Source organism: Enhydra lutris, unplaced genomic scaffold (genome assembly GCF_002288905.1).
Source record: "Enhydra lutris kenyoni isolate GAN:26980312 unplaced genomic scaffold, ASM228890v2 scaffoldscaffold7, whole genome shotgun sequence".
In the NCBI taxonomy this organism is placed as follows: domain Eukaryota; kingdom Metazoa; phylum Chordata; class Mammalia; order Carnivora; family Mustelidae; genus Enhydra; species Enhydra lutris.
This window is the reverse complement of record NW_019154091.1, coordinates 29,242,448-29,267,242: the sequence shown is the minus strand read 5'-3', so window position 1 is coordinate 29,267,242 and position 24,795 is coordinate 29,242,448. Positions and strand designations below refer to the sequence as shown.

The following is a 24,795-nucleotide window of genomic DNA, read 5'->3' as shown; positions in this document are numbered from 1 at the left end:
TGAATGACTTTGGGGAGATCCCTAGGTCACCTAAGGATGGAAGCTGATTGCCAGGGGAGCCAACCCTGTGATTAGAGGGTTGGAACTTTCTGTGTACTCCCCCCACCCTCCCACCACCTTCTATCCCCCACCCCAAGCCCTGACCCTGCCCTTGATCTCCTGGGAGGGGAGGGGACTAGAGATTGAGTTCAACCACCAATGGCCAATGATTTAATCAATCGTGTCTATGTAATGAAGCCTCCATGAAAATCCAAAAGGATGGGATTCAGAGAGTTTCCAGGTTGGTGAACACATGGAGATTTGGGGAGAGTGGCTCCCATGGAGAAGGCATGGAAGAAGTGCCTTTCCCCATATTTTGCTGTATGCATCTCTTCCATCTGGCTGCTACCGAGTTATATCCTTTTATAATAAACTGGTAACCTCGGTAAAATGTTCCTCTATGTCCCATGAACTGCTCTAGCAAATTAATTGAACTCTAGGAGGGTGTCTTTGAAACATCTCATTTGTAGGAAGTTTGTCAGAAGGTAACGACCTGGGATTTGCAACTGGCATCTGAACCAAGGGGGCAGCGGGTGGGGGAGGGTTGAATTGTGGTTGTTGGAAGGAAACCCACACATGGGAATTGGTGTCAGGACTGTAGAGGAAATTTTGGAGACAGGAATTTGTTGGGGGAAGGCAGTGAGATCCTAAATCAACATCCTGAAACCTAGAGTACATAGCTCTACGTCATGAGTGATGGACATTCAGACCATTCATTTAGTGACGATGAAGAGTAAAGACTTGGGATTTAAAGTCCCTTCTTAGAAACCTGCTATGGAATCCTGGGCAAGTCTCTTAATTTCTCCAGCCCTTCACTGTCTCTCATTCTTCCTCAAACTACTGATGAAACAGTATCAACTCCCTAAGGTGAAAGTAGGTTTGAAGCCTGTGAGAGGGGCCGGTAAAGGCCAAATAAGCCAGAGAGCCACAGCACAAAGTCCCAGCATGTACCAGCCCGAAGATCATGGGTCACCAAGTTGAAGCATCACATATCAAATTCTCTCTGTAGTTAGTTCAAGTCCTTATATTTCCCTTTTTGTCTTTCTTCTTCCTTCCCTGTATTTTCACCCTAAGCCGTACATTTGAAAATACTGGAGTGACAGAGTCAGCGATAGTGGTAAATTAGGCTCTTTCGATCATAAGTAATGAGGGAGAATAGAGAGTAGTTGGGAGGACACCTGTGACCATAAGGAAAGCACCTGGGTGACTCAGTCAGCTGAGTGTTCAACTCTTGATTTCAGCTTGGGTCATGATCTCAGGATTGTGAGGCTCGCATTGAGCTCCACACTCAGCAGAGAGTCTGCTTGAGATTTTTTCTTCCCCTCCCCCTCAGTCCCTGATCCTTCTGTGCACCCACACTATTTCTCTCTTTCTCTCTCTCTCAAATAAATATATTTTTTTAAAAAACGGAATCTCATAGGAGCACAGGGACAATAAAAAGGCTTTAGAACCTTAGTGTGGTGTTGGAGAACTAGAAACCTTCAACTCAATTCTAGGAATGGAAATTCTTGTTACTCTTTAAATTTATGGATCTCTCACCTTCAAAGTGACTCAGTCTTTGTGCTTCAACTACTTCTATTGCTACCAACTGACCATCTCTAGTCTGTAAGTTCTCTTTAATTTGGTTATTTATAACTTGGGATCATTCGTGACTTCAGCCTAGTATCTCCCAAGAGGACCCCACCATCCCCTAGGTCTCACTTCAGGACTCTCACTTGCTCTCCTTGCCTTGGCTCATTCTGTATCTTCCATTCCTACTCAAGAGGTAAAGATTGATCACTGTTGTCCCTGTGGAGCAGAGCTTTGAGGGCTAGGCAATCTCAGAGATCACTACCCAGATGAAGGAAATGCTGCCTCTGGGTCATGTAACCCTTTCTGATCCAATTAATCATGGTAGTGATAAGGAAAAGTCAGGGTCACATGTTCAAAACCCTGACCATCAGCACTTAAGGAACAAGCCAGAGTCACCTCCCTCTCAGGCAGCCATGGGCAAATGGGTCTTTTAGGAGAGTCTGGGGGCTCTTGATTGGCCTGTTCTATAGATGTGACAAATTTTTATTTTCCTTACGAAGGGAGAGAGATTGGAGATACTTGTCCAGCCCATGCACCATGTTTGCAGTTGCTTCCCAGCCACCACACCTATCCATTCTCCTTGACTCAAGACAGATCAATCAGATGCTCTTTTCAAAGAATTTAGAATTAGGACATTAAGACAGTCTAACTAAGTCAGATGATGATGGGATGGGTGCTTGAACTGAAAGCTCAAACAGAATTTTGGCTAGCATTGGACACCCCAAGAAGTCAAAACCATGTGTAAGGTTAAGTTTTGGAAAGCAGAAAAAGGCATTTTGCAGAGAAAAACAAAAGACTGGTATAGTAAGCAGAAAGGAAAAGAAGTGGCTCAGTCATTAAGCATCTGCCTTCCAGGGCACCTGGGTGGCTCAGTGGGTTAAAGCCTCTGTCTTCGGCTCAGGTCATGATCCCAGCGTCCTGGGATCAAGCCCCATATTGGGCTCCCTGCTCAGCAGGAAGCCTGCTTCACCCTCTCCCGATCCCCCTGCTTGTGTTCCCTCTCTCCCTGTCTTGTTGTCAAATAAATAAATAATCTTTTAAAAAAAGATTAAAAAAAATTCTATTAGATTTTATACCTTGAGACCAAGAATTAATTAAAAAAAAAAAAAAAGATTGACTTTCTGGAAAGTTCCATTCCCTGGGTAGCCTGATTGTGCCTTTTGTCCTGCTCTTAGATGTCCACGAAATTGTAGTATCCTCTCAATTAACCTCCTTTTTCACTTGAGCTAATTTCCCATCTCTCACAAACAAACCCTCCCCAACTAAAATGCCTACCTTCGCTATCCAAAATGTTTTTAAATACAGCTGAATTGTCTTTCCTAAGTTCCTAGCTAAGATCTTCCCCCACCTCCCCCAGGTTCCACTGACACAGGGGGAAATATAGCAGTGAACCTCCAACCCCTCCACAGATCCATATTTTCTGCTTCATTTGGTTACTCACTGGTTTATTGGTTCTGTTTATATAACTTCCAAAATGAAGCCTGCATTTACAGAAAACATATATATATTACACAGAGGGGGTTTTTTGGTTTGTTTTTTGCCTAACACTCTAAACCGTATTTTTTAAACTGCCTTTCTGTTCTCAAATAGGAAATCTGGACAAAGGGAATGGCAGGGCCCCTGGCCAGACAGTCCCACCCCTGAGTGCCAGTGCTGCCATTTTACCAGCCAAAGTGGCATATTACTTCATCCTGGATGGGCATATTCTTTAATTAATCATGAGCATATTCCTTAATTCTTCTAAGCAGCCATTTCTTCATCTCTAAAATGGGGATAATAATAGCATCTACCTCACAGCTTACTCTGAGGAATTGCTATTGCACAAAGTGTTTGGTACTTCATAAGGGCTCAATAAATGCTTAACTATTGTTTGGTGTTTGGGAAGTTTCAATAAATAGAAAACTTTTTCCTGGCCTTTGTTTGGAACCTGTTGAAAACCAGGACAAGGAGTAAGGCAGCTGAAGGTCAAACATCACCTTTATTGCTGATAAAGCTGAGGAAAGACAGCAGGGCTTTCATCTGCAGACAAGGAGGCTCCCTAATACCTAAGGCTCCCTAATACTTCCTAATACCTGCCTAGTTCAGACATGTCCACGGAGTCACAGGCCACACTGGCCCGACACCGATCTCCCCACGTGAGGGTGTGAAATAAAAGCACAGAAGAGCAGAACCTTCTAGAGGGCACTAGCTGAGGGAAGAAAAGACTGAGTTCTCATAAGTTCTAATAGCTAATTCATTTACCCTCCCTCCAAGACAAGGCAGTGAGAGGATGGAAGGCTGCCAGGAGTATGTTCTGTTCGTGCCACTCACTATCTGCATGTGGAAGGAAAGGGCAGGAGGGGGCTTAGGATATGATCCTCCACCAGCCCAACCCCAGCCTTCACCATTTCTTTTAACTCAGTCCTTTTGGCTTCACCAGCAGGGCTGTGACCAACAACACCGTGTGTGGCTGTCCCCTCAGGAGAGGGTATCAGCTATGTGTATCTGGGCAGTTTTATTCCACCTTTGCAAAGCTGTTCCCCTACGGCAAGCACAGCTTCTGGAAATAGTCCCAGGACCAACAGGAAGAGAACCAGAAACCAGAAGGCTCTGTGATGCCATGATTCCAAAAGTCCAGGCTTTCCTCAGCCTTCGAACGTCCCATCTTGCTTAATATCAGTGCAGCCTGCATAAAAACATTTACTCGTCTGTAGACACAGACTCGATGAACCTTGGTAATGGGCCATGGCCAAAACACTACGTAGCTGAAGGCCCAGCCCTCATACTGCATTTGAAGAGTTCCAAGGAGTGGCACACTTTCTCTCAGCTTGAGTTCTAAGGAAGTGAGAAATAAGAAAAAATAAAGCAGATACGGATCAATCTGTCACATTTTTTAAAAATAAACTTAATATTGCAGAATGTGTCTTAAGAATCTCAGCAAGCGAGCTTTCTAGAATTAGCGTATTCTTTTCCCAGATACAGGCAGCGCTAGATGACCATAGCCTCGCCACATGGAGAACAGGTTTTCTATTACTTCAGGGAGCAGCAGAACTGATGGTTCCTCTGGACAGACTAGTTCCAAATTTTTTAAAAAGAGAGGAAAGGGATTACACAAGCTGGCCAGATGCCTCTCCTGGACTTTCTCCAGTAAGATTTATCTCTCCTACTCTCCTGAGAGAAGTTGGCTGAGAGGCCAGGATCATGACAGAAGAAAAAACTTCCCTACTGAGAATATCAAGAAATACTTTTTTTAAAATTGCTAACAACTATTATTTTAGTATTAAATGTGTTTTAAGGGTGAGTACATCTGGAAAAGCCAGCTTGTAACAATAGTTAACTATTTTTGGAGACCCGACTATGCCAGGCAGCATCTGGTACTTTTAAGTACAATACCTCATTTAATTAGGAGATAAGCCTATGAGATGGGTCTTGTTGTCATCCCCATTTTATAGATGAGGAAGCTGTAGTCCAAAGTCGTTGGGTTTTTTAAATTTTATTTTATAAGTAATCTACACTCAACAAAGGGCTTGAACCTATAGCCCTGAGAAACACTCCCATGCTTCTACCAGCTGAGCCAGTCAGGAGCCCCACAAAGTTCTGATCAAACAAATGTTTGATCACTTGCCTAATATATAGTAAAGATGAGTCTCAGAGGTATTTCTTTGAATAGCTACACTAGTGATTTTCAAAGTATGGTCTCTAGGAACTTTGAAATTAATATTCTCAGGCCTCACCCCAGACCAAGTGAATGAGAAACTCTGGGCCTGGAGTCCGTCCATCTGTGTTTTAACTGGCCTTCCAGGTGATTCTGATGCAGGCTCACAAGCCACGTTTGAGAACCACCACCCGCTCCTGCCCACGGGAGCTAGATGTTTAGGGGGAATCGAACTATACACTGCTAGGGCAAGGGAGAATGGGAAACAAAGGGAAAAGGAAAGTAGCTATCCTGAGTGTAGAGAAAGGGGAGGGGGTAATAGAGGCAGACAGGAGAAAATTTATTTCAAATTAAAGAAAAGTGACTGAATATGTTGGCTAACGCATTGACTAAGAGAAATATTTATAAAACTCTACAAACATCTTCATCCTTTGTTTAGCATTTCTCTACAAAGAATTTGTGTAGCACGCATTAACTTAAGTCAATTATTTAGCGAACATGCATTGAGTGGCCACATGGAGGAGTGTAACAAAGTGAGCATGCAGATCCTGAAGCCGGGGGGCCCTGGGTGCAAGTCCCAGCCCTAATGTTTAATAGTGGGCAAGTTTCTTCACTTTCCTTTCAAGACTACTCACTAAAAAATGGGGTTAAGAAAATACTCACAGTATAGTGCATCTGTCAACAAAGTGCATTTTCTAATTAACTGTAAAAATCGAGAGTAAAATGGGGCACAAAGCTATATTCGTTATTGGAAAAGTTGTTTTCACTGGAGGGATTTGCAGCTCATGTTGATCTGATACCTATCTGATTAAGTCCTCAAAGTTTAAATCTCCATTCCACAGTAGAAAAAGACCTTGCTTGACATTTTGGTCAAAACTTGCTAACCACTGAGAGGTTTATTGGAAGCCACAATAAGGAAATGATCCACAAAAAAGAAGAAAAAAATACTCTCATATTTTTTACCCAAGGCTTTTGTCTTAACAAGAGTAGAATTGGCCCTCTGGGTTATGGAGGGGACTTTGATCTAAAGTAGACCAAATTGTCATTGTTTCTGATTAACGTAACTTTATTTTCCAATGGAAAAATGAGAATAATGAGAATTCTTTTTATTTATTTATTTTTTATTTGACAGAGAGAAAGCGCATAAGCAGGCAGAGCAGCAGGCAGAGAGAGACGGAGAAGCAGGCTCCCTGCCAAGCAAGGAGTCCGAGGTGGGGCCTGATTCCAGGATCCTGGGATCATGACCTGAGCTGAAGGCAGCCGCTTAACAACCAAGCCACCCAGGTGTCCAGTGGAAAAATGAAAATTCCTGATGTGTTGCTTTGTTATAATAATTAGAAAAAGAGGGGCGCCTGGGTGGCTCAGTGGGTTAAGCCGCTGCCTTTGGCTCAGGTCATGATCTCGGGGTCCTGGGATCGAGTCCCGCATCGGGCTCTCTGCTTGGCGGGGAGCCTGCTTCCCTCCCTCTCTCTGCCTGCCTCTCTGTCTACTTGTGATCTCTCTCTGTCAAATAAATAAATAAAATCTTTAAAATAAAAAAAAAAAAAGAAAAAAAAGAAAAAGATTGCGCAGCGGATTTTGCCTGCTACAATCTCTGGAATATCCAGTTTTTCTTCTGAACATCTTTGTAATGAAAAATAAAGTTTAAATATTTAAATATTTGTCATGTGTGTCTAGAGGCATGTATCCTGATCAAAATTTAGTGGAGATGGACAATAGCTCCTCTATAAAGCTTTTTTAAATTTTTATAGTTTATGGACAATGGGATATAAAGTAAGTTGGGTTGACCATATGCTTGGTCCAATGTAGGAGATTGCAGAAAGAGACACAGAGCTGCTTAAGAAGGAGGTGGCATCACCTGAAGCAAAAGGATATAGTCTCATTTTAAAGGGAAATGATACCAAAGTGACAATTTTTTTTCTCATCTGCTGGCCTGCTGGTAAGAGGAGTTGCAGAAGTTTCTCCATTTGGTTATACTCATCATTAACTGCTTCTTTGGCTCTAGATCAAAAAGGCCAACCTTTGATGTGGGAAGGTCATTATGCATGATGAGTATGGCCTATTTGGAGAAATCAGTTTGGCTATTTTCAGGTAAAACATTCTTCCCCACTTTTTGATACAATTATGAGTTAAAGAACTGCTGGGACCACTCTGGATCCAAATTTTTTGCAATGTAAAGGCTGTCTCAACTGAATAGGTGTTCTCTGCTTCTAGAGACCCCCTCTTTTCCCCATCCAATTAGAACTAAAATCCATTTGTGCTTGAATCAGTAGCCCTTGAAGTAGTTCAAACACGGGTGTGAGATCCGCAGGTCATTTATTGTTTGTGCTCCCTCCTATCCATGGAGACTGCAGAGGCTCCTAGCTGTGTAAGCTGTACCCAGAGCTACTGATGGGTTTCACTACTCATATGGAAGAACTTCCTTCACCACTGTAGTTGCCAGGCTCCAAGATGGCCCCTCAATGATCTTCACCTGCTGATATTTACACCCTTGGATAATCTCCTCCCGTACTGCACCAAGGTTGGTCTGTGGTACTAAAGAGATTGCAATCTCTTTAGTACCAATAGCATATGGCGGAAGTGATGGCACATCATCTCCAGTGTTAGGTTATAAAAGACTTCAACTTCCATGTTTTGATCCTGTCTGTCTCTGTCTCTGTGGGTCACTCTCTTCCCTGGCTCATTCATTCTGGGGAAGCCGGCTGCCAGGCATGAAGCCACTCAGGCAGTGTATGGAGACATTCAAGTGGTAAGAAACCTAGGCCTGCAAACAACTATGTGAGCAAGCTTGGAAGATCCTTTAGCCCTAGTTAGGCCTCAGATGACTGACTGCAGCCCCAGACAACAGCTCAGTTCAACTTCTTACGAGACCCTGAGCCAAACCACCTAACCACCCAGCTAGGTCCTGATGGATTCCTGACCCAGAGACACTATGATACAAAAGTCTGTTGTTATAAACTGTTTGCTTTGGGGGTTACTTGTTGCATAGCAATACATCACTAATACAATGTTCCTGTGAATAAACAAGGAATTCTCTTTCACTTAAATTTCTAGAGTACTTAAAGATTTAAGTACTCTAGAGAGCGGAGCCAGAAATATTCCTTAGCAAGTTCTAGAAAAGAGCACTGATGACGATGTATATGCATGGTCAGTACTGTTTTCTGAAACCTGGTAGGTACACACCTCATAATGACAGAGCCTGAAGAAAACTATGCAACTTGCAGCCACCATATTCCAGATATTTAAATAGATACTCCAATGATTTCAGACTACATTTCTTATTCTTTTGTATTTTAAAAGATAAAAATCCGTGTATTTCTCTCTACCCTAGAGCAGGGCTTCTCAAATTTTCATATACATAAAATCACCCTGGTTTCTTATTAAAATACGGATTCTAATTCAGTAGGTCTGGGGTGGGGCCAGAGATCCTGCATTTCTAACAAGTTCCCAGATGTTCCTGATGGTCTAGATCTAGAACCACACTGAGGATCACTGCAATCTCTTTAGTGCCTTCCCCATGCTGGGGAATCTCCAACTGAAAAAGCCGTGCTTTCTTTTCATCTCTTTGCAAGTGCCAGCCCCATCTGTCAGCACCATTTTGTTTCCAAGCCTTCATTAGACTTTATTTTGCCAAATAAATATAGGTCCAAACTAACCTAACAGCAATAATATAGATAATAGTAATTTACTTCATTATTCCACTTTCTTTGTCCCAATTTGTTCTTCTCATCTTCCTCTTAGGAAGTTTTATCAAGTAATTAGACAACCCCCCACCCCCCCCACCCCCTGCCCAACACACACATACACATAAGCCTTCTTCTTGTTATGCTGAACTGCTGCCCTACCCCACATTGCTGAGGCTTCCTCTTCAAACTGCCTCTAAAATCACATCTGCTCTGGCTAGCTAATGCTATTATTTTGTGTTCCAGGCACTGTTCTAAAGCTCTTAACTTGTATGATCTTATTATCTTTATGAGCCAAGTAAGATCACTACTAATATCAATCTCATCTCACAAATAAAGAAATGCTGGCCTAGAGGAGTTAAGTGAACTTTCCCAAGGTCATGTAGCTGGGTGTTGAATTCGGAGCACCGAGATCTTAAGCACTAAGACATAATTTTCTCTCTGAAGAGTCTGTCTTCTCACCCTCAGTGCCTTCATCTCCAAATATGCAACTCTCCGGCTCTCCATTCTTCCAGCGCCCTCAACTTCAACAAAAAGTTACTGCTTAAGTTGCTTCATTCATGTGGCTGTGAACCTACTCTATTTTCTGTCCTCAGTGTTTTTAATCAGTGATGCTACTTATGTTTTCCAGGAACAGGTTCACAGGCGCTTCGCTGAATTTGGTTAACCTGCTGTGTTGTCAGAGGACTGGAACCTCTATTGAATTTCAGAAGTTCATTTTTAAAAGGTGTGGGGAGTGGGGGAGGGAATGAGAATGAAAACTTTTAAATACCTGAAAAATCCAGGGGTATCCGGTTTCAGGCACAGTGAATCCTGTTGCCACGTAGAATAGCTCTCTTTCCACCCTCAGCTTGGACTTCCTCTGGGGCCTCACTCCCCGTGGGCCCTCACAGTGCTGTGCTGAGGTAGCTATCACAGCTCCAGGCTTACTTTCTACTAGCTTAGCAACAAGAAGAAAGATCTCTTCCCAATAATTCCCTCAAAGGCTCCAACCAAGACTGCTTCTCAGGGGACCAACTAAATTCACATTATCGCTTTCAGTTGCAAGTTAAGGGCACGCACTCAGGAGCCAACTTCCTGGGTTCGTCATTTACTGTGTTGGTGACTTAGTTATTTAACCTCGCTTGACTTCATTTATCATCTGTAAAATGGGGATTATAACAGTGTTTCATAGGGTTGTAAGAATTTTAAAAAGTTCATAAACCTCAAGCTTTTAACAAAGTAAGGCCTCAGTTAAGCATTAGCTTATTGAATGCCCAGCCCTGAACCTACATTGACCAGCTAAGTCTGGGAAACATACTTTCTGCTTTTCTATACCAAACTGAAGATTTATAGAGTAGGACTGTAGAACTGGAAGGGATTTTAGTGGTTTGCCACTAGATAGTTTTTGCCATTAGAAAGTCACTAACCTCATCCTATAGTCTGTTTACTCTTTCATGGTGGTGTGGCAGAGATGTTTAGCTTTCCCCAAATATGTATTCTGTTATTTATGCTTGAATATCTCAGCCTCCCTTGAAGTGGCCAAGCGTCTATGTTCTAAACAATGAGACAGAAGCAGATGTGGTTATGTTCAACTTCTGGGAAGTAGCCTGAAGAGAGGAAGTTTGTTCTCCTCGTTCTTCTTTCCTGCTAAATGTAATGTGAACAAAAGGGCTGGGACTGGAAAAGCCATCTTGAATTAAGACCACCACCTGGAGTGCTGCTACCCAGTTTAGAGAAAGGCCCAACTTCCCACAGAACTTCGGGTCCAGCTGATCCCTTTGTGTGAATTAGAAAAAGGTCCTCCTTTCTCCAGGCTGACTCTGCCAGTGCCCTAGGATGCTTGGTAAGCTGACCATGGGCTTAATTCCAACCCCTATTATTTCAGCCTTTTGGCCATGTGCAGGAAATGACCAGCAGAATTACATGTGGCAGCCCTCTTGAGAATGGAGGTCACACAGGACAGAGCAGCAAGAAGGAAGGTGTCTAAGATTCTATCACCATGGAGTGCCATGCCAGTCAGCCTATCTCCTTGGATTTTTACCGAAGAAATTTCTACTTGTTTAAGTCGCCGTTATTTTCATTTTTGTCAGTCCTGACGCAGAAGGCTCATTTGCAACATACTGAAAGTCCTGGATTTTGTTCTTGGCTACTTTGATTCATACTTTTTATTCCCCCACTACATCACATTGCTTTTATTTGGTAGCGCATTAATCAATGGCCTAAAGTGAATGCTACCAATTACCCTCTGTTACACATTCTCGGATTTTTTTTTCCTCTTTCCACTACTGCGACCAGAGCTTCCACCGGGATTGGGTTCATTACAGTAGAGGGTAAAATTATGGTCAAAGAAAAAAGACAATTCCCTTTTCTTTAAAGTATGTTCCTGGAGGGTTGTCTTCCAGCTTGGGGATCATGCAGACTCTCGCCTGATTAGGTCATTTTATTACTCCTGGCCTGCAAGAATAAGTAAGCTGGAACTGGTCACTAGTTCCACGCCCTTCATAGGCAACTCCAGTAAAAAGTGGAAGGTGGCTAGGATTATTAGCTAACTATACTTAAATTAGCAGTGAATGCTCTTTCTACACCGATCAAGAAGTGAAAACAGGGTCTTGAATTAAGTAGTCTTTATCCCCCATTACACCACCAAAAAAGCCCACTAGCATGCTGAGAAACCTCAAAACCGAAAAGGACAGGACCTTCATATTGATCTCTTCTGACTTAACCTGAAGTAAAGACCATTTGCTAATGGATAGTTTTTTCACCTGTTATTTTGGGCAGTAACACCACTGAATTTAAATGGTAGTGCTTTCTATTGTGTTGCTTGGAGACAACTAACTCATGCTTGAGTATTTGTATGGTCACATGCTCCAACGGACAGTAATGAAATTATGTCCAAAAAAAAGCAAACTTATTTTTGCAGCATCTGTGCCCTCAGAATTTTGGATAATGATCCCAAATTCAAAATATTACTTGTTTTTAAAAGATAATTTCTACTATGTAATCTCTCAACACCCCTGAAGTAAATGCACATACTTCCATATTTTGTGTATGTGGAGACAGACAAGAAATGAAATGACCTGTCATGATTACACAGCTAGTTAATGGTAGAGCTAAATCACATCCAGATCTTTTAGATATGTGCTTTTATTCCCATTACTCACATTGGTTCATACTCTTGAAACTATTTCTTTGTAGCTCCATTTTGACCAGTATGAAACGTCAAATCTATCCACAGGCAGTCATAATTTTGAGTGTATGATGTGCTAAGTTTAGTGTTTGTTTTGGCCTTGGCAACAGATGTCCTGATTACCTCCATTAATGCAAACAGCTCCCAGTCCTCTCTCTCTTCCTAATTGGTTCAGCTCCCTTAGGCTACTGGCTACCATTCTCTCTCATAATGCTTACATCACTAGGTAAGAAGAACATTTGCAAGATTTAATTTGCTTGACTGACGAAACAATATTGTGAACCCACTTTTGATTTTGGCTGCAGTTGATAATCCTGAAGTTTTTAAATTACCAAGGGCAAATGCAGCATTTTCTTTTAGAAGAGCTGTGCGAACAGTTGTCTTATTGGGAGTTAGGCCTTTACTTAATTCATAGAAGATGGCCCTTTGAAGAGTCGCATTCATCTATATTTTGGGTGGCCCCTCAAATTTATTAACATCTTCCATAAAAGTAAAGTATTTGTTATTCTATGGTGTTTGTGAAACAACTGACACACATTCTTAATATTCTCTCCACTTTTTTTTTTAAGATTCTATTTATTTATTTGACAGAGATCACAAGTAGGCCGAGAGGCAGGCAGAGAGAGAGGAGGAAGAAGGCTCCCTGCAGAGCAGAGAGCCCAATGCAGGGCTCTATCCCAGGACACTGGGATCATGACCTGAGCCAAAGGCAGAGGCTTTAACCCAGAGCCATCCAGGCGCCCCTCTCTCCACTGTCTTCTATGCAGTAAGTTGTACCTTTAAACTGGAGGAAAAAAAATTCCGGCCCACCAGCACTCATATCGAAGTCACAACACTTAAGACCAATTAAATTTGCTTCCAGTAGTACAGATCTTCTGCTTTCTTGAAGAAAACCAGGGAGCACGTATTTCTTCTAAGCTCATGTAAAATTTTTTGCTCCCCAGCTGAACTATTTCATTCCTGGCATTACTGAGTTCCACACTGACTGAAACAGTTCTTGTGTTGGGCTAAAATGTGTCATTTGGAAAAATCAGTTTAAAGCATTAAAAGCTGGGTTATCTCCAGGTAGTTCTTCTATAGAGAAACAGCGGTAAGTCTTAAAGACAGTCACGGAACAGAGCTTTGTAGCCTTGACTGGGATTGGACAGGGCTCTGCAGTATTTGCAGATACTAGTCTTTGTTCAGAGTAACATTTCATTCATGCATTACTGAAGGAGTTAAGGAAAAAAAGAGTAAAGAAAGCCAGTAGCAGCAGTTGTAATTCCAATCAGACTCCCCACATCGAGGCTGTTTAAATTGGGCCCTGATAAGCCTGACTTCTATTCAGCATGTTCACGTGGATTTGGAAGCACAACATGCCCCAAGATGGACAGATGTGGTTAGTATGGAGATTTACATGTCCTACCTGTTGTCATGTCCAACAAATAGTCTGTTGTGAATAAATTAGTACAAAGTTGAAGCAGCTTTTTAGGAAGTTTTAAAAAAAATGGTACAGGTTTTGGGGCACCTGGATGGTTCAGCGGTTAAGCATCTGCCTTCAGCTCGTCCTGGACTAGAGCCCAGCATTGAGCTCCTTGCTCAGAGGGGAGTCTGCTTCTCCCTCTCCCTCTGCTGCTCCCCCTGCTTATACTCGTGTCAAATAAATAAATAAATAAAAATCTTAAAAAATAATGCACAGGTTTCTAAACGTGCAAATCCTATAATATGTAGGTGTAAGTACCATGTAATTTTCAAAAAATATTGGCCTTAACTTTTCCTATTTTATGATTTCACCGGTAATTTACTTCCAGGAAGACTTTCCCAACCTTTCCCAGCCCAAACTTGGAGCCCCTTTGAAATGCTTCCCTAGGGGGTCACCTGGGTGGCTCAGTTGATTAAGCATCTGCCTTTGGCTCAGGTCATGATCTCAGGTTCCTGGGATTAAGGTCTACATCAGGCTCCCTGCTCAGTGGGGAGCCTGCTTCTCCCTCCCCCTCTGCCCCACCTCCTCCACCATCTCTTATACAAATAAGTCAAATCTTTTTTTAAAAAGATGCTTCCTTAGCACATACTCTTGTTAGATTTAGTGGCCTCTTTTTTCATCTTTATATATCTAACACAAAGTTCAAATTGATTTTTTTAGGATTTTTTTGGGGGGCAGGGAGAGCACAGAGGGAGAGTGAGGGAGAAGCAAACTCCCCACTGAGCAGGGAGCTTGATGCGGGGCTCAATCCCAGGACACTGAGATCATGACCTGAGCGGAAGGCAGACGTTTAAATGGACTGCACCATCCAGGCACCCTTTTTTTAAAGATTTTATTTATTTGAGAGAGGGCACAAGGCAGAGGCAGGGAGGGGCAGAGAGGGAGGGAGAAGCAGGCTCCTTGCTGAACACAGAGCCCAACACAGGGCTCAATCCCAGGACCCAGGGACCATGACTTGAGCAGAAGGCAGACAACCGAGCCACCCAGGTGCCCCTCAAATTGATTCTGAAATTAAAAAAGTGTGATTCTGTTCTGTGAGGTCTCTGAAAACTTGTATGGTCCCTCATGTAAGGATTGAATGAAATGAAGAGTGGAGACAAATTCTACAACCATTTTACTATCACGAAAGACAGACACGGCTATCATCTACCTCAAAGATGCCAGAGAAATAAAAAAGAAACTCTTTTCACACTGACTGCAGACACCTCAGTCAAGTCGGACTCAAAAAGTACAGCATAACTGTTACTGAGGAGGCTGAGTGAGTGGTGGCAGGCCATGGGAATGAAGGCAGGGCAGCAACGTCCTTACATGGCTGTCCACTGGCTCCCAAAATAATAAATGCACAACTGAAGAATACCTGCAGAAAGTGAGGAAGACTTCTTGGTGGTAAATGGGATACAGCCCTAAAAAAATAAATAAAAGAAAAACTGTTTTCCAGCTCAGGTCTACCACCTACATTAGGCACCACAGCTTGGGAAGACAAAGGTAAGAGACCCAACTGTGAAACTGTGACATTGGGACAAAAAAGAAACGATGTCAAAAGTGCTCCTTGGAAGTCTGCCTTCTTAACAGTTTTTATTCCAAAATGCTCTGTATAATTACTGTTAATTTGTACTGAGGGGCCAGGATACATTTGCAGGCATAATACCCAAATCTAAAAGGTTCTAAAATTACATTTCTCCATTCTTCCCTCACACTGATGTGAACACACAGATATGGAAGCGGACTAAGGAAATTATGATTTATCTGTGAACACATGACAGCTTTAAGCAAGAGTGGCCCTGCTTTGTAGTACAACCACATGTTCCTACTTTTTCAACAACCTTGAAAAATAAATATTTGAACTACAATCTTCAATAAAGTCTCTCTACATTTGTTGTCAGTCTTAATCACCTTTTGCTTGTCTGCTTAGTGCCTTTAGCTCTTAGATGTTGCACCTGGAGATTCTTGCTTGCTTTATGATGTAGGTTTATATGCCCTTTAATTGAAAGCAAACCGCCTTAGATAATCCAGTGACAACAATGTTACAAGGTCCACTTTCCGTTAAAAGGCAAATAGAAATATTAGGCTGTTCTCTAAAATGAAGGAAAACACATAAAAATACACCGCAATATGCCACACCACTTTCTTTACCAGAGATAAAACCCCAAAGTCTAAAATGCCTCTTTTGTATTTTGCTCCCACCCCCTCGGTGGGAGTAAGGAAATGCAAAGAACTGCAGTTCTCAATGACTAATTTTTCCTCACTGTATGCCACTTCTCTGCCCAAAGACTTTAAGTCATACAGCATGCTAAATATCGTATTTATCCTACCACAGTACCTTCATCAACTTTAACCCCAAGTTTTAATATTCTAATTATTTAATGTTGAAAGCACTTAATTAAAAAACAGATAAAAATGAATATGGAAGGATGACCAAAACATATACATATACCTCACCTATAAGCAGTGCTTACTTTTTTTTTTGAGGTGAAAGTGGATTTGTAAGATAACAGGTAGGGTGACATAAGAGGGTATCTTAAAAGGAATAGAATTTCTATAAAATAGCTTCTTATTTATGTAAAATACTTTTTTTTTTTTTTTTTTTAGTAAACTCCACCCCCAATGTGGGGATTGAACTCACAACCCTGAGATCAAGCATGCTGTACTGACTGAGCCAGCCAGGCACCCCAAGCTTCTTGATTTTAAATATCAGTATAACATCAATATAATACCAGTATAACAACTACATATGCTAGGTCCTCTGGCTGCATGACTAAGCACAGTATGTGATGGTGACCCCTGGAGTCGTTATAGTGTATAGCCTGCATGACGGGACCTTAGATGTGATGCACCAAAGCATTCTTCACCACCACTCCCGCCCCCCAGGGAGAGAGAGTTAGAGAGAGGTGGGCAAAAGGAGAGGGAGAAAGAGAATAATAAGCAGGCTATTGGCCCACGGCAGAGCCTGACACAGGGCTTGATACAATGATCCTGAGATCGTGACCTGAGCCAAAATCAAGAGTTGGTCACTCAACTGACTGAGCTACCCAGGTGCCCCCGAAGTATACTTTTTTCTTTTTTAGAGAGAGAGAGAGAGAGAGAGAGAGAATGAGCATGAGCAGGGGGGAAGAAGAGAGGGAGAGGGAGAAGCAGACTCCCCACTGAGCAGGGAGCACAACACGGGGCTCAATCCCAGAACCCGGAGATCATGACCTGAGCTGAAGGAAGATGCTTAACCAACTGAGTCACCCAGGTACCCGCAAAGTATTCTTTTAAAAAAGATGTAAAAGTTACTGCTGATGAGTTGTTAATGCAACAAATGGTAGTTTAAGAATATATAAAAGTTCAAAACTCAGCACTGTCTCAATAAAAAAAACCCAAAAATCAAAAAACTATTAAGATACTTCAGCTACTAACATCGAAACTGTTACACTATGAGGGAACAGACTGGAAAAATTTTTCTAATCACCTAACAATGGTTTTCAAATAATAGAGCAGGAAAAGCTTTCAAGCTTAAATAGTTAAATGCATAAAATGGAAGAATATAATCTTCTACCCAACTTTCTTTGGTTTTAGAGAAAAATCAATCAGCCTCTTTTTGATTTAATGAAAAACACTAAACAAGTGGGTTTTGTTCCCGACCGCACCCAACAGCACTAACTTGCCAAATAGGCACCATCTGGTAGGCACACAGTGGGGCCTCAAAACATGGTTTTATTTTGACTAAGCATTATACGAATGTACAAGATATACAAATTTGCCTGCTATTTCAAGGGGGTTGTTGCTCTGCCTCAAACAGTTAGATTGAATTGTGGCTATAACAACAGATTTGTGAAAGTTTATATGTGTGTGTGTTTGTGTTTGTGTGTGATTAAACAATTTTCTACCAAGTGCAAACCATGGACAAGAGACGAGGGAAAAAAAAAAGTGCAAGGTCTCCTTTGTATTTGGTCACACTGATAGTGAGTATAAGAAAGCCCGTCACTAAGCAAATCATTCAAACTACAATTGGGAAATACTTTCTAAACACTGGGTCTTGAGAATGAGGAAACAGTAATGCAAATCTATTTGTTCACTGTCCTCAAAACAGAACAGAACCTATCCTGTCATGAATGAAAAAGTCACAAGACTGTTTTTATAGGAAAGCAGGTTAGGATATAGTTACAGTGAAAATCCGGATCTCCTACTTTAACCCTTTCCCACCACAGTGTGAAAAGTGAATAAAGACAGCAACATTTTTTAGAAAGTTAACTTATATTAAAAATATTTTGTTTATAAACAATTTTAATACTACAAAGTAGTATTTCAATACAAAGCAGTTCAAATATTAACTGTTCTTTAAACTGTTAAACTTTATTATAAATTAAAATTTCTTTACAAAAAAATTGCACATAATATTTGACCACTCTTAGGTTCTGATGCACTGGCATTTGCAATAGTTTCTTTAATCTTCAAGTTAAACAGTCTCGGCAAGGAGTCCAGAACGTAGAAAGGGCAATTAACAACCCTGTTAGAGCATTCAAGTGCAACTAGCAGACTTGTGGCCATGGCAGTTACACTTTCCTTAAGATGGACTGCTTAAGTTTTAAATCCTGAAATGAAGAATCTCAAAAGGTTTAAAGAAGAACTAAAAGGGACTGCCTTCATTTTACTGTAAACACAGCCCTGGAAATTAAATCCCAAACAAGAATCTCTCAGGCATCAGAGAGTGTCAAGTGAATCAGGAATAGCACAACGTAAAGAAAGGGGAAAAGTAAAAAATAAAAACAAAAACAAAGCAAAATTAAAATAAATGTCAGTCACTTTGAGGAACTATACTTACGTACATGATGTTATGAGAATCTGGCAGGGCCCAGAAGTAGGCCAAACAGGAAGTTCATTTATCCAACTGAAGAGGGTCATGTTCATTGCTTCCGGTTTTGAGGATAGTATATTGTAGGGGACTTGATATGATCAGTAATGCTTGTCTGCCTTACACAGACCTTAGCCAGGGATCAGCCTAATCTTGAAGGATCATTCAAATAATTTTGGCAATTATTATAAGGACTTAGAACTGACTGCACCCAGTGTTCAGTGATTCTTGCTTTCTGTTTTGTAACTGTTTAAATTTAAGAGCTCATTTAGGCTGACTCCAATCTCTTGGCACTTGGAAACTAGTTTTCTCAGGTTATCAGTTTTACCTCCTTCTGATGCTTCAAACAAGAGTTGCTGTAAAAGACAGGGAAGCACAGAAGTAAGACTTAGCTAGATTTTGAGCATCACCACATCAATGGATATGGCACATGCAGAAAATTTATAGGAAAACTTCAAGATGAAATAAAAGATAAAAAGCATTACATCTTTCCACAGTGATGCACAAAGAGGTAACTTCTGTAAGGCTCTCTGATATAAACGGTGGACCTATAAGATAGATATACACACAGTTCCATCAGGAAACATGATGAAAAACACCTTTATAATCCTAATTATTTAACTGGGACCTCATAATATACAAAACAGGTTTTCAAGTTTCCAAACATTTAGAGTTCTTAGCATGTAAATGTTTTCGTTTTAATCCTTTCAAACTGAGAAGTCAACAAAAGGGGCCAAACAGCGTAAAAATAAAATGACCCATCTGATAAATCAATCATAGCTTACCTCTCTTTGTCCCTTTAGAACAATCTCAGCAGCAATGGCTCTAAGAAGAAAAAAGGAATATAGAAAAGGGAAAAGAAAAATTTATATATCTTTGAATGAAATGAGATACTACCACTGGCAGAATACTGACTGTGGGAATCTGAGTACAAAACTTCCTGAAAGTAACAGGCTAAACTTCCAAGGAGGGTAACCTATAGTGAAAAGAAAAATTCAACAATTTTTATCAACTTTACAAGAATTAAGCAGACCAGTGTTTTGAACATAGATAACGTTCATGAAAAATACTCATAATTACTAGTAAAAACACCTGACACTAATAATACCTTTAAAAGAAAGAAGACATCAGACTATAAGAGGGGGAAAACCCCCACATTTAAGAAAAAAGATGGTCTTAAAATGTGCATAATGATTTGTTTGATAACGATACTGTTATCTAAATATTGTGCTTCAAAAAAATTAAAACTCCATCCACTCTGCTTTTAGAAGCAACTGTTAATGAGCATGCCCTTACTCTCAGGAGAAAAGCTCAGCAAGTGCCAAAAATAAATCTAAATTAGAGTAGAGATCCGTTCAGGAAAAAAAAAAAAATAAGATGTCATTTCAGATTTACCTGTCTGGAGCAAACCTTACAAATAAAAGCAAAAGCTATAAAAACATGTACATGATTGCTGCATTACATTTTCCAGGTGGCCAGGCATGTTGGAATATTATATGTAAACATCTTGGCTTGAAGTTTCAGAATCTGAACATTGCTCTCTTCCCATTCATGTTGAAGTAGCCTGCAAAGTACATTCAGGAAAATGAACAAAGCATTGCAAGTGTAGGGAACCCCAAATGTGCTCTATGAGCAGAATGTCTGCTGAGGTTTAAGTTTTGAACAGTTTAATTCCCTCAAGGTCATTCAGAAAGGGACTGTAGAGTGCCTCTTACAGAAACTGCCCTGGGACAGGAATAGGCAAACTATCAACACGCCCAGGCCAGGCCCACGCCACATTCAACAAACTAAAATAGGTCCGTATATTCCCATTAAAGCACTCACTCCATGTGCTTCCCACCCCACAAATTTTTGAAAATAATGACTTGATATGTTAATACAATTTCTTGTATTTTTCTTTACTCAACAGAGTAAATATGAAATGTTTCTTGGGTTAAAATGTAAGTATACTGACTAGTTATTAAGTTCTCTATTCTGGGGATGGGGGGAAGAAAAAGATAAGAGTGACCACAAGGAAATAACTATCAGAACACAGAAAGAGAGCTATACCATCAAAACCAACAATTAAACAACTTGTATTCCTAAATGCCTATCCTAGTCATAATAGTCAAAATACGACATTTTCAATTTTTCATGTTTTACCAAAAGTGATGCTTTATTTATTTATTTTTAAAGATTTTATTTATTTACTTGACAGGGAGAGAGCATGCTAGAGCATGAGCCGGGGGAGGGGCCGAGAGAGAGGAAGAAGTAGACTCCCTGCTCACAGGGCTCATCCCAGAACCCTGAGATCATGACCTGAGCCAAAGGTAGATGTTTAACTGACTAAGCCACCCAGGGGCCCCAAAGGTGATGCTCTGTAATAGAAATTTCCACATTAGTTTCTGCAGACTGGAATGCTTACTAAGAATTTTTATTATGAAACACTATTTTTGCCATAGCCTTAAGCCTTTCAATTTTTTCAATCTCATACCATTTTCCCACATACATGCTAAGCAGAATGTAAATAAAACACAAGGAAATACTTGATAGGTATTTTAGGTACGTTATGATCCACAAAACAAACTTAGAAACATAAGACACAACTGATGCAGTGGGATGACTGCACAATTAGAAGCCAAAGCATTAGCATGGAGGGTACTGTTTTGAATTAAAATGCTCAATTCTTGAGGGTGCTCTGTCAGAGCAAAGAAATGCTCAGAAATCTCCCTCTAATTCAATGTATGAAATCCCTAGATAAGTGTTTCTCAAATATATTTGAGGGTTCAAGCTCAGGAATCTGTATTTTATTTAATTAATTAACTGACTTTTAAAGTAGGCTCAATGCCCAACATAGGGCTTGAACTCTTGATCTCTGAGGATCAAGAGTCACACACTCTACCAACTGAGCCAGCCAGGTGCCCCCAGGTATCTGTATTTTAAATGGGCATCCCAGGAGACTGAGATGCATAATAATACTCGAGCGTGACTGATCTACATGAAAACAAGTCACAGTAACCAAAATATATATAAAGTTAGCTGCTATCTCCATGAACACTTCATAAACCTTTTAAGTAACACTCCTTTGCTATATAAAACATGATCACTGCTTATAATGCATGTGCTAAGGACAGATGATGTGTGCTTAGTGAATGCAGATGAACTTTACTTGAATTACATGCCCCTTATAACCTGCAGTTTTCTAAAGTGACCACATACTTATACTGTTATGTGAACAGCTGTGTACTGCTCAACAACTCTGAAACTGAAGTAGTATGTATCAATGAGAAAAGGCTAAAGAACAGACAACTCTTACCAAGTTTAAGAATAATTTTATATGAGGAGCTATATACTATTAGGCTGAGACCAAAAATAATTTTATTTTTTCTTACCTCAGTGCAAGTCCAGAATTAGTTGGCATAATTGAGCAAAACCGTTCCAAGGTTTTGGAATGCTGAGTCTTTGGAACACAGCTCAAATAAAAGAAAATAACCTGTAAAGGTTGGGGGGGGGGAAATGAATGCAACAAAATGTGAAATCCAATTACCTATGTGTTTTAATGAGAAAACCAAAATGGTCTTTAAGACATGAATGTATAAATTATAACAATGTATGATGCTGTGAGTTACAGTTCCTACCATTAATTTATATTAGTGACTTTCCAAATATGAATTAGGTAATATGATCTAGTGATGACAGCCATGGACTGAGAACACTGGCAAGAAGCCAGGAGTCTGGGTTTACATTCCTGAGTCTACCTTTACTTGCTGTATAGCTGGGCAAGTCATAGGACTAATAATACCTGCCACATCTTGCTCATGGAATGCCCGTGTGTAAATGACTTAATGTCCATAATGTGGTTTGAGATCCTGGGATAAAGAATGGCATAGAAGTACAAAGCATAATTGGTTATCCCATATAGCAACAAAACCATCCCACCAAAAAAGAAAATAAAATACATTTATGTTTTAGTCTACATGGAGCTTTAATAGGAGCTCTTAGCCTACACCGCACTGAATGAAAAGTGTCTCTGAAAATAAACAAAACCAAACCTGTGCTTCCCTTCCTGTAAGAAAATAACCTTATAAATACATTAGTCATATTCTACTATTAAAAATCTAAACTGTGTAATTTCAGTGTATAGCTAATATTCACTTGACAAAACAGTAACCAAAAGAAGTAGCTACACTGTACATTATGGAATTTTTCATTGAGTAAAATTTCCAACTAATCAAGAAAAACATTACTGATACTATAATTACTTCTTTCGATCTTTCTTCTTTAATATGTCTTAAACCTTAACATCTCTTCAATTTTACTTTAACATTAATGTTCTTAAATATAATAATCAATATGCACATTTTATCTTAACTTAAGGGCTCTGTTCCTAGATTTAAGTGCTAAGTAAGAAACATAGTCAAGAATAACATTAGATGCTACAAAAGTGGTCCTAAGAAAAGCTCTCTTGATATAAAACAATAGTTTTGCTGTCATTTTTTAAGTCCCTTTCTTTTGCAAATATCAAAAGAAAAAAAGTTTAGGTTCTTACCCTATTATGAAATTCATAGTTGGACCAGTAATCAGCACTGCTAAAAGGAATGGGGTATCGGGCAGGGACTGTAACCAAACATCTATTCACTAAATCAGTAAAAAATTTGAATTCCTGGACTTTGTTTCTGGATCCAGCAGCTCTATTATTGGCAAAGACAAGATAACTGCCAAAAGAAAAATATTGTAATTTAGAATAATTAAGGCAGTGTTTTTCTCCGAAAGTTGATCACCCCTTTCCCCACCATATCCCTTTATTCCCAAATCCCATTCTTATTAAGAGGAACTAAACTTACTCCATCCAAATCTTCTGCACTATATCAGATCTCATGGCCACCCCTAATGCTGCCTCATATGCCTCCACTGTCTCTTTAATACTTGATTGAAGAGGATGACAAAGGCTGTTTAAAAAATGAAGGAAAACATTGTATGTCTACAGCTCAATTCAATTAGGTAAAGGAATGACAAAGTATTACTTTAAACATTACAGATATCATTACAATGGAATCCTTCTTTTGAGGTTTCTTCTTTAATAATGTATAAACCTTAGCATCCCTTCAATTTTGCTTCAATGACTTTTAACATCAGTTTTAATATAGTATAACTCAGTAATAAATAATAAATACAAGTCTAATATGCAGTATTTCTCTCCACAGTAGATAATGTCTCACCAGTAAATCAGCCACAAATAAGGAACTTGGTAGTTGAACATCTCATCATCAAAATTCCCTTTACATAAACGGGCTGGAATGTCAAGTGGTCCTGGTATATTTAAAAGATACCTGAAAACAAAACAAAACAAGAAACCCCCTCTGTTTGGAATTATGTCTATGCACACATGGATTACTAATACTTAAGAAAAACAAAAACAAAACAAAACAAAAACACCTCTGCTTCAACTTAAATGTTTTTTTAAATATTTTGAGTCTTGAGACTTTGTGTTCACATGTATACCATACTGCTTTGGTCACATCTCTAGCATCACTATTCTTTTATACCTACATGAGTAACTCCTTTTCAAAAATGAATTTATTCTATCCCCCAAATTAAACAAACCCTATAATCATCTAATTAAATCTAATTAAAAACAGAGAGCACCAAATGGGGTTACCATGTCTCTAAAACTTTCCCACAACATCTATACTTTCTTGCAAAAAAAAAATTGTTCTTTAAGAGCTTGACGAAACTTGACATCTGAAAACAATGTCTTTCTCATATACATACATACACATACATACCATTATAGTTTTCATTTTAGATATGATATCAAAGTATATTCTGTAACATACTGGTCCACAGGCACTTGTCAGAAGAGGTCCATGATCAAATAAGATTGAGAAATACTGAAAATTACAGCCCGCTTTTAAAAAGCCACAGTAGGATATTTAATAGGATATTAAAGGCTCTATGAAGTCAATCAGTAAAGAAATCTATTTGACTCTCACTAATTAAGATTTCTCCCTAATATATCTGATTTTGTGTGTCAACATTTACTAACATCTGCAGGAACCATGAGTTAATCACTTAACTTCTAAAGATACTAGATTTGTCACCTGCAAAATGATGTAAGAGATGACTTCAAATCTCATCTATAAAGGACTCCATCCCTAGGCTAACTTCAGTAAAATGAATAAAATCCCAAAGTTAACTTTTGTAGCTATCTACTAAAATTCGAATTGACTTGAAATGCATGAAAATTACCTTATCTAGTTTTTTTTTTTTTAAAGATATATTTATTTATTTGACAGAGAGAATGCAAGGGGGCAAGCAGGAACAGTAGACGGAGGGAGAGAAGCAGACTCTACCCTACATGTAGAGCTTGACGCAGGACTCACATCTCACAACCCAGGGTCAGACGCTCTAACCACTGACACA

General features: G+C 39.9%; 1 protein-coding gene across 1 annotated transcript in view; it reads right to left on the bottom strand.

The window, feature by feature from the left end:
* Positions 1 to 17,780: 17,780 nt before the first annotated feature.
* LOC111141998 (zinc finger C3H1-type containing) overlaps positions 17,781 to 24,795 on the bottom strand; it is a 51,718-nt gene continuing 44,703 nt past the window's right edge. Inside the window, exons 28-35 of the mRNA XM_022494919.1 lie at positions 23,592 to 23,702; positions 23,217 to 23,321; positions 22,922 to 23,087; positions 21,765 to 21,865; positions 19,856 to 19,957; positions 19,179 to 19,218; positions 18,879 to 18,941; positions 17,781 to 18,749 (exon numbers count right to left, since the gene is read on the bottom strand). Coding sequence (XP_022350627.1) covers positions 18,612 to 18,749; positions 18,879 to 18,941; positions 19,179 to 19,218; positions 19,856 to 19,957; positions 21,765 to 21,865; positions 22,922 to 23,087; positions 23,217 to 23,321; positions 23,592 to 23,702 — 826 coding nt within the window. The 3' untranslated portion in view covers positions 17,781 to 18,611. The remainder of the gene's footprint in view (positions 18,750 to 18,878; positions 18,942 to 19,178; positions 19,219 to 19,855; positions 19,958 to 21,764; positions 21,866 to 22,921; positions 23,088 to 23,216; positions 23,322 to 23,591; positions 23,703 to 24,795) is intronic.